At 36.8% G+C, this 10,484-nt stretch overlaps 1 protein-coding gene across 2 annotated transcripts in view; it reads right to left on the bottom strand.

The window, feature by feature from the left end:
• Window positions 1–40: 40 nt before the first annotated feature.
• The window catches only part of TRPC3 (transient receptor potential cation channel subfamily C member 3), a 40,618-nt gene continuing 30,174 nt past the window's right edge, over window positions 41–10,484 (bottom strand). The window contains exons 7-13 of one of the 2 annotated variants that reach the window (XM_082758514.1): window positions 8,973–9,237; window positions 7,163–7,358; window positions 5,068–5,277; window positions 2,862–2,945; window positions 1,653–1,728; window positions 623–658; window positions 56–185 (exon numbers count right to left, since the gene is read on the bottom strand). In XM_082758514.1, the coding sequence (XP_082614640.1) occupies window positions 648–658; window positions 1,653–1,728; window positions 2,862–2,945; window positions 5,068–5,277; window positions 7,163–7,358; window positions 8,973–9,237 (842 nt within the window). In that variant the 3' untranslated portion in view covers window positions 56–185; window positions 623–647. Of the gene's footprint in view, window positions 186–622; window positions 659–1,652; window positions 1,729–2,861; window positions 2,946–5,067; window positions 5,278–7,162; window positions 7,359–8,972; window positions 9,238–10,484 lie in introns of both variants that reach the window. The other variant, XM_082758513.1, reaches the window with a different exon arrangement.

The raw sequence follows: 10,484 nt of genomic DNA, 5'->3' as shown, positions 1-10,484 counted from the left end.
AAATAGTTGTGCTGTAGTCGAAGCCACGGTTCGTTTGTTGAATCATTCACATCTCAACATGTTAGGATTTAGTTTCTCGCTGAGTTTATGTATTAGAATTGCTAACTCTTCTGTTGCTTGGGATTTATCCTCCAAGAGTTCGTAGCGAAGACTGGAGATATCTTGTTTGATTTCCTTTAATTCACCTGTAGTAGAAAAAGAACACAAAATCAAACACTTGTCAGCAAAGTCTGTTTAGTGTTCTTTAAATAATGTTAAGTCACATCAGTGCTGGCTTCACATTATTCCCTGCTCGTTGAAATGTCCATGGGAGCAGGTGGTGGGGTGGGGCAGAAGGCTTTACCTCTTCCTCATTCTCTGAGACATGTCCACCCCTAGAGAGCACCAAAGGTATTCTGATGCTCCAGTGAACTCCAGTGTTGTGCTCCACATGTATACAGAACTCCAAAGACTCAAAAAAAGCCCTTTACACAGGTTAATGCGTTAATCACAGCAACACTGCTGAACAGCTGGTAAATATTAGTACCCCCCTTTTAGAGAGAAAAGGCAAAGAGATTTTTTTTCTGAAGTGATATGCCAAGATCACACAGGGAAAGTGTGGCAGAGCTGGCGATAAACTCACAGCTTCTGGGTCTCTCTCCTCTTCCTTACCAACAGCCTTTGAATTAGAAAGAGTCAACCAATTTAAAATTGTTAGAATTTGACACAAGGACAAAAACAGCATTTAAATGGAAACAACAGTGGAGGCCAGGCTAGTAACACCCCTCACATCATATATGCGTGCAATTGCCTGATCCATCTGTGCCAATAAAAGCTGTTCTTGTCCCACGTTGTTCGTCACTCCCACCAGTTGGACAGCACACACCTGCCAGCTGAGCAGCTTGGTAAGTGTTTCTGGTACACTGAAATCATCCCAGCTACCCAGACTAGAACTGCTCATGCTAAGCAGGTGTGTTTTACTGGTGGTGGTCAGCTCCATGCTGCCTGCACCCTCTTTATTTCACCTGGGGGCCTGTCCAGGCAAGGACAGGATGTGCCTTAGTCTCAGCTCAGTGGGAGCATGCACCAGCACCTGCAGTGCTGACACAGACACAAAGCTCAGACACATCATCTCTCAAAAGATCTCTGGTTGTACACTAAAAAATGTAGCTACAATTCTCATTTTTTCCTCACCATACAGGTAAGTACACAGCTTTTTTTTTTTTTCTCTCAAAATGATGTGCAACAACAGATGAGTATTCCACACAGCTTATCAAAGATGGGAACACAAGTGGTTCATGGTCTGGTTACTTGTGTGTTCAGTTAAAAAAAAATGGAGAGAAAGATATCCTGTAGCTCTGACAAGGACTGTGGAAGTGTGAATACTTTGTGAGTGATTCCTCACAAGTTTCCTCTGTGACTGCAGGTGTGTCATGTGTGTACCCCAGTTTTCTCCACCCCAATGGAGCCCATAATATTTCTCAGAAGTTCAACTTCTTCAGTTCTAATCGTCTATTTTTGTTGTCACAGGGGTAACTCCATTACTACCTACGTGAGTTCGGTGCCCCTGAAGTAGGCAAACTCGTTTTAACTGAAGCCTCCATGCACCACTGTAATACTTCCAAATAAATATGACAAAAATTCTCTGGAATTTGGAAAATGCTGTTTCTTACCTTCATTTACTTCATCATTTTCTCTGTCCACTTGTGCTTTCAGAACATAACGTTTGATCAGTCTTTTCATTATTTGCTGCCAGATTAAAACAGTTATATGATCAGGTTAAGCACACATATAGAAACTATTCACTTTTCCTTCTGAGGTTGTGAGAGAGGAAGGCAAGTGAAAGAACGACTAGCCCCAGATAAAGCAGTTGCTTCATATGTGGTTTTATTTTGGTGGCATGCAGATATTCACCATTACAAATAAGCACCTTTCTCATCCAGTTACCTCTTAAGTTACAAAATATCACAACTGTTGGGATGGAACAGGACAACAGGGAAAATATAGAATGTAATTTTGTTTCTTTCTATGCAGCTAACAGGTGGAAACCAGACAGTTTGGCTTTTTGTCACCAATTCGCTTTTTAAGAAATCATCAGATGCACTACCAGGCTACAAACTGACCATGCACGGTAGCATGGTATCTAAGCATACCTAATTTAGAATAGGTCTACTCTTCGTTTGGATTTGTCTGAAATAGTAATAAATAGCTATTTACCTTTTAAAAAGAAAAAAAATAATACAGTATGATAGTGCAACATCAGCCATGAAAACTGTATTTTTAATCTGCAACTGCCAGGATTCCTCATATTTACTAATACTCTTGTACTGTGCTACCAGAATTAATGTAACTTGCCTTACAGAGTTTGTACAGGTGGATTATGTACCTTCCGCATGCTCATTAGGGGAACAAGAGCTTCTATTTACTCTTTTATTTCTGAACAGGAAAGAACACAGGAAGCTAACATCCAGCAGGCTCCTCTTAACAGACAGGAATATTCCCATCTGCAGAATTTCTGAATGTCACATCATGAGAAGAAATGAAGGTAAAGTAATGCTAACCTAGGCAGACCAATGCTTCCATAGCTCTTTCCCAGAAATCAGTTTCCAAAACTTGCTTCCTGAACTTTCAGAACTGGGACGTCAAATTAAAATCTAAGTTTTGTCTGGGTCAGTTTCTTTAAATGTTTACAATAATCTGGCTTGAACAATGACAACCTTTGTTTTTTTTTTTTTGTTTTTTGTTTTTTTGTTTTTTTTAGTAGTAGCCTGGGGTTTGTTGTCTACATAATGTTTTCTTCATCTCATGAAGGCAAAAAATCATTCTGCTAGTACCTTCGTACACTTCTATTACTCAACACAGCAACCAGTGGATGTACTTACCTGATAGCGTGTTGGCTGATTGAGAATGCTGTTAAAGCTGTGTGATTCAAAAACTCTGGAGTTTGACTGTGTGAAAAGGTTTAACTAGGAAGCAATAAGGAAAAGTTAATATGCATGTTAGAATTAACATTTAGAAGTCAGCCCCTCTGAGCCCCCACCACTTTGGTATGTCTGATTTTATAAATTGAAAAAAAATGATTATTTTAGCCACACTGTTCACAGCACAGCTCTAAAACAATTATGTTTACACAGCTGAGGAAATGAACTATGACTTGGAGGTCAGGATGAGTGACCATAGCAAGAAGAGAGAGTCTGGCTTTAACAGAGCTGTTGTGCTCTGTGTTTAACATCCGCACACTTGAGCATATATTTCACTGCAAATACATGCTCCAAACCCTTCCTGCTCAGTACAAAGTATTCTTCTAAAGCACAATTATCAGGAATAGTAATACAGCTAGAAAACAGTCAGAGTTCAATTATTAACAGATTAGCAAATTCCACCACAAAGTCATCAGGTCCCAAATAATTCATTATTTTTTGTACCAGTGAGTGAGAAACAAGAAAAAAATCACTTCAGACAAGACGCTTTTGTGACTAAGGCCAAAGGTTTGTAACTACCAACTCAGGGACCTAATTCTTACTTCAGATGCACAGGTGAGAGTGAAGTAAAATCTTGTATCCATAGAAGAATGCCCTAATCGGTATCGGTCATTAGTTTTCTGTGTGACCAGTCATTCAATGACGGCTGACTTCTCTGGTGGGCTAGGGGAGCAAAGAGAAGTCTGCCTCCACCTACACAGTAAGTTGGATGCTTTCTGTGTCACGTATATTGTGCCTATAATGCACACAGCCTGTCACTTAAGGTGGGCCACAAGTGGGGTGTTTCTACCTACTCCAGGCTGCCCGCTCTCCTGCGGGCAATCCATGGACTGGGCCAGGATTTATCTTTGTACACAGCGTAAAACTGTGCCAGTTCAGCCCGACTCAGGAGAGGCTGTGAGCTGCCTTCCCAGAGGAAGATTATTTGGTTTGTAGTTAACAGAACTAGCTCAACCTGACTTGTCTCAGCAGTGACTCAGACAGAGTTTTTGTTCTTTAGTGACTTACAGTTTAAGCTGCTGCTGTATGATATGGAAGTACTACTGAATGCTTTGTTATAATGGCATATCTTAAGGAATCAATTATTTTTGTTATTTTTAACACATCTTCTGAGCAGCGAGCGCAGAGAAGGCTTTTGGAGCGCTACAGAGTAACTAAGTAGTTAGTACCAAAGAAAAAGTGCTTTTGGCTAAACTGATTAAAATTGACACTTTAGAAAACATCTGTCTACTTTCACTGCCTACAGAAAACTGGAGAAAATATTTTCTTTATGGAAGATTCAGTAGCACCAACAGATCAAAACATCCAGGCTCTAGAAAAGATCTTTTCTAAAAGATAACTGGACTTGCCATTTCTGGTAATTTACAGTACACCAAATCAAAATGTATTTTCAAAAATATTGTTTTGAGTCCTTCTAACATACAGGACCTCTAGCCTAACTTATTAAAAGAAAAAAAAAAAAGAAAAAAGGCCAAATGAAATCTCCTTTACCTGAAAAATCAGAGAAATTATCCAATTCTCACAAGGGTGTTGCGACACTGCATTCATTAATGTTTGTAAAAATAACAGATACCTAAATTCAGAATGTCATGGAAGTGCTAAAAATTATTGCCACCTAATTTGCCTCTTTCCTGTTGTCCTCTGTTGGGAACATAGCTTGTGGCAGCAGGAAGTACCTATCATACTCACAGCATTTTCTGTTTACCTGGTTTAGTGAAAGAAAAAGTTCTATCTCCTTTTTTTTTTTTTTTTTTTTTTTTTTCCATCCTGAACTAAAAATCTTTCCAGTGGAGGATGAAAGCATCTTTGTTCAATATTTAGGTCATTCCTTGTGGGAATTAATTGCACCTTTGAAGAGTCAGTTATTTATGATTTAACCATGTTTTTCTAATCATTGGACCTTGTTGTCCTAGGAAAATTTATTGCCATTCTTTGCCTAGACGTACTGGTTCAAAACAATCTGAATTACAGATTTATAAATATAAATGCTACATTTATCACTGTACTGTCATCAGAAATACAATTTACACACTGAAAGTTAAAGAAAAGTAAAATGCTGGAATGGAAATACATTCCTTCATGATAATGAAAAGATTTCAGTACCTACCCTAGATTTGGAATTGCCCATTCCCATTTCAATGTCCTTCTGTAGCCGTCTTCTCCTGCACTTAGAAAAGTTAATGATCCTCATGACGAAATAGAAAAAAGATTTGGGGCTTGGTACAAGACTAAATGGTGGAGGTAATGTTTTTCCATCATCAAAATACGATAACCAAAGTTTAGAACGAGCAAACTTCCACTCTACATCACTGTCATCCTGTATTAAGGAGGAAAAAAAGTATATACTTTTTAAAAAATGAAATGCAAAAAACTTCCTCCCAAATAAAACTTCTTTTAAATATCTACCCTTTCTGTTTTTACGTAAATTTTATTTGCTGGCTAATAAGAATCCCAATAGCTCTGCAAAAATGTAACTATTCTATCAAGACTTTTAAATAAATTTCAGCTGTCTCTTTATGTCAACATCTCATCGTCAGTACTTAGCTCAAGCATCTGAACAATTTAAACAAGTGTTATTTTTGCACGGAGTGAAAACTACCATATGAACTCCATGCTATTTAAAGTCAAACTTTTATTTAATTAAATCTTTTTTTTCTTTCTTTCTTTAAGTTGGTCACATGAACCTGGTACTCAAACAAGTGACAAAGTACTGGCTCCAAGGCAGACGTTGCTTAAAGTGGCAGTACTCACAGCTTTTTACATAAAGCATGAAAAGTAGCGCTGATTTATAATAGAGCACACAAAATAGGAACTTAACTGTCATGAAGAAATTGTTAAAAAATGACAAACCTGTTTTGTCCTGGTACATTCTTACTGAAGTACTGCAAGGCTCAACTTGGTCTACTACAAAGTTGAAAAGCTGGTTTAATATAACCAGCCTTCTCCAGCTGAATTCCCTGACATTCCCCAGAAGTCACTGAAAGTACTTGAAGTGTCATATTAATCTGTACACTAAGTCTGAGATTTTCTTCTTTTTTTCCTCCTGCTGATGCATGTGCACACGTGCATGAATGTAGTACTCTGAATAATATCAGGATTTATGGTCTGGAAAACTATAATTATACTTTTATTTTCATTTCAGCAACTTGGGTTTGATTTTGAAAAGCAAGTATCTTCTCCAATTTGAATTTTCCCAACTTTTAGTGGAAATTAAACTTTTTAGTGGAAACTAAAAAGCGTCCCAACTTTTAGTGGAGTTGTATGCTAAATACCCTAGTTTAATTAATTACCTTTAAAAGTGAAGATACTTTATCATCATACTGAAATTCAAATAAAACATCTCTCCTTAATAAGCAATGCAGGCCAAGAACTTCGAAATCTGAAATTCAAATATTTGTTCAACCAAGTCATTTGGTAGATTTGGAGAAATACTGCTGCAGTATTTCTATACTGTATATATCAATATTTGGAGAAATACTGCTGCAGGGCATATGGAAAAGCTCAGCAAACCTACAACCAAATTTTAATATTGTATCTAAAACAGAAAAAAATACATTTTACAAGCAAAGCTTGTAAACACTGCAAACTGTGACTCAGTCACAACAGCCATGAAGATAAAACACTTGCATCAGACTCCAAGTACAGGCAGGCATATAAATGAAGTGTGCACAGTAGTGGGGTAAGGACTGAAGTGTCTAACTTCTGCACATTTAGCTAAAAAGGCTAAAGATTGGTACTGAAAACCAGGTTTCCATAAAAGAACACAGCAAAATACATTTAATCCATATCCTAATTATCTGTCAAATATTGAAGCACACTACATAAAGAAAATATCCTGTTAGCATCCTAAGTGAACAGGGAATGAATTAGCCATGCCTAAAATGTTATGCCCAGTAGCTTTGTTTTCTACTTCACAGCAGTCTTCATTTGAACATTACTTTAGTTTTTAAGACTTCTGGATGGATGCCATATCCTCAGACACAAACATTTGCCACAACTACTTGTTCAGGTCCTGCAAGGATTTGCAGCTTGGCTGGGTTGTTTGAGTCAGTCCAAAACCAGTGGTTTTTGTGATCACTTTTACTGAGGTTATCCCTTGATCATACTTTTGCATCATGCAAAAGATGCAATCACTAAAATAATACTTAATAATTCTGCCCTTTTTCAACATGAGAAGAGAACAATTTGAGAAAGATCCCTACCTCAATTTCTTGATAGGAACTGTTGATCATAGCAATCAGCATGTTGAGCAGAACTACCACCATCGTTACATTGTATATGCCATAAAGAACATAACCAATGTTCTCTATGAACTTATGATCGTATTTCAAGACAACAGAGGTTACTTCAGACAAGCCAAATATTGACCAAAATAAGGTTTTGAAACTTTCTTCCACTCTAAGGAAAAAAAAAAGACAACATTATTACTACTACACAAATAAATATAAACTGTGTTTACAGTAATTGATAAACAGTCTCAAGCAACTTCTCCATGAATCAGGTTTGTAGAGAACTGATCAAAATAACAAAGATGCAAGAAAATATTTTTCACAGTATGCTCAGTTACCTCACTGTGCTCCATCTATGCATCATAGATAATACAGGTGTGATAAAAGCATGCAAAAGAACAGGAATTAGAAAGCCATCATGTTTTCAGGTTTCAAGATATTCTCATTATTTTCCAGTCTAACTCTGCAGGGGGCAGACCTTCCCTGTCCTAACAAAGGTAAAAATGGGGCTAATGGGAAGAAAACCACTGTACTCCTTTTCAATAGTTTCTGATTAAACCATCCATTCGGAAGCGTGCACTCCAAAATGGGCAGCACCAGGTTTAGCAACAAAAACAAGAATCCAAAGAGATCTCATAGGATTTGCTCAAGACTGCTGTTGAAATCAATGTAACATTGCTGCTGGCTGACTTCCACATCACTGGGACACAGCTATGTGAATAGGTATATTGTCTAGTAAAATACCACTGCTGTTTAAGCAATTAATATTAATGGTTTGATTTCTGGATGGTCCTGTGTGGAGCCAGACATTGGACTCAACGATCCCTGTGGGTCCCAACTCAGAATAGTCTAAGATTCTAAAAAGCATTCAAATATTATGCATATTAGACAACTGATATCAAATACTGTAAAAAAAAAAAAAGTGCAAAAATCATATTCACATTAAGGAAAAGTCATGGAATTAGATATATGAAAATACAACCGTGTTCAAAGAAGTTGCGCTTTCTCCTGTATGAGCATGGGAAAAAGGGAAGAGTTTGGAATTTTACCATGCTGTGAAATTACCTCTGGTTTGCAGTGCCCTTAGTAGTTAACACTTCCAGCACCACTTTGTGTCACAAAGTAAAATAAATACGGAAATGGAAAAAATGAAAGCTTCAGAGAAAATCATGGCAAGCAAACCATCTCATTGCATGAAAACAGATATAACTGTCCTTCTGTACACACCTAACAATAAGAAGTTACCATGTAGATTGCAAATCTGATCCAAAAGAATCCAGTGCAGTTTATAGATTTGTTTCAGTACTGAAGTAAGGTAGAAATACACCATCTACATAACCAGTAAGCCCCTTTCTTGAAAAAAGAAAGTGTTATTTGGAGACCTACCACTGACACCTAGGCTGAATCTCTGTTTATCACCTAAGTCTGACAGAGCCCAGATAGAGATTACAATTACAGCAATTTCTTTAGGAAAACATCATTCAGGAGGAATCAATAATAGTTTGTTGCAGTCAGTTGTCTACAAGCCTGTATGATTATCACAATATACTAGTACAATTACTTTAGACTGCAGTGACAGTTTCCATTATTCAAGTAGGAAAGAACTGGCCTTTTGTATTCTGCTTTCTAAGGTTTTGAGATATCTGATTTCCCACAAACCCCTGTTGTCTTCAGTTTAATTTTGACACAAGGAGGGAGCATACAGTATCTTAGACTTTGTTACCTTTGTAACAAACTCAAAATTTCATAGCTGCTTTTCATTTAAATATTATTGCATACTTACGTTGTAAAGGCTGGGTTTAGCTTAGCTCCAAGGTAGTAGGAATACAGTATGAACATCCCAATCATAAATGCAAGAAACACCATAATAAAAAGGACCATAAATTTGAAGATGTCTTTAACAGTCCTCCCAAGTGAAATCTGCAAGGGCCCAAAACTCTCATTTGCAGGCAGGATATACGCAATCCGAGAAAAGCTCAGAACGACAGCAATTGCATAAAGGCCTTCAGATATTATCTGAGGATCAGATGGGAGCCATTTATCTCTAGCTGGAAGATACAAAATACAGAGGTAAATACAAAGTGTTACTCCTTTATCATAATGTTTAAAAATAAATCTTGATAGGATTTGCTGTACACGTCTGAATTTAGTAAAGACAAATATTGGGAGAGTCTAGCACCTGCTACTCTCTTCCTATTTCCTGTAAGTAACACAGCATGAAAATAAACTAAATTACCTTTTACTAGAAGAAAAATTATACTTGAAAAAACACAACATTTTCTTCTACAGTTCGCACTTTAACCTGAACTATAATAAGAATAAACAAGCCTTATTGCTTTTCTTAGCATTATTGTTTTATTGATTATTCATATTAGGGGTTTTATTCATGAGAATTTAACGGTGTTGGCTGATGAACAATTTCACTCATGAACCACACCAAGCTTTTGCCATTGTTAATAATTTAGGATATAACCAAGGCCTCACTGAACTCACAGACAATACTGCCATTGAAAGTAGATTGCAGAGAGTGTAGGATCATGATTTTTACAATATACACAGAAACAATAGTTGTATTGAATCATATATATAGATAGTTATATAGAATCCTAAGTTGCTCATTGCATGAATTACTGTGCCATCTTAACACAACACTGCTGACTGAAAGCCTTTGATATCAAAATACCACATTTCTAAGTGCGTATTTACATAGATCCAAATTCAAATTGATTATATAGCAATTAAAGTAAACAACAAAACCAAATTTGCTATTGTAATATATCGAAGGAGCCATCAGGAGTAAATACAGCCTTTGCTGCTGCAGCAAAAAGAAATTCATCACATCTCCAATTTCTGCACTGCAATAACCAACTGTTTATTACTTCCATTCTATTTGAACAGATTACTGGGTCTCGCATCCTTCCTTTATCGTGAAATATTGAATTACAATATTGAAACAACTGAACCAAGCAAAAAAATCACATGAAAATTTTATCTGCTGTGCATTATGTTGAGAATAAAATAAAGCTTGCAAATACTTAAAATTAAGACAGTCAAATTTAGCTCTGTATAAATAGTTACAACAAAAGACAGTTAAATAATGAAGTTACATTTGAACTTTTGTCCGTATGCACATTGTTTGCTTTGGTAAACATTTGCCAAAATTGGCATCATAACAACTGTTGTTTAAATAGTACAGAATGAAAGATGGGGAGATAGAAACAGTCACAGAATTGGAGGGGTTGGAAGGGACCTCAAGGGCCCAAAAAAAGCCAGGGGAGAGCGCACAGTCCCCCAT

This window comes from Aythya marila, assembly GCF_965140915.1.
Source record: "Aythya marila genome assembly, chromosome: 4".
Lineage (NCBI taxonomy): Eukaryota > Metazoa > Chordata > Aves > Anseriformes > Anatidae > Aythya > Aythya marila.
Note: the sequence above shows the minus strand (reverse complement) of the source record. Positions and strands in the feature narration are given on the sequence as shown.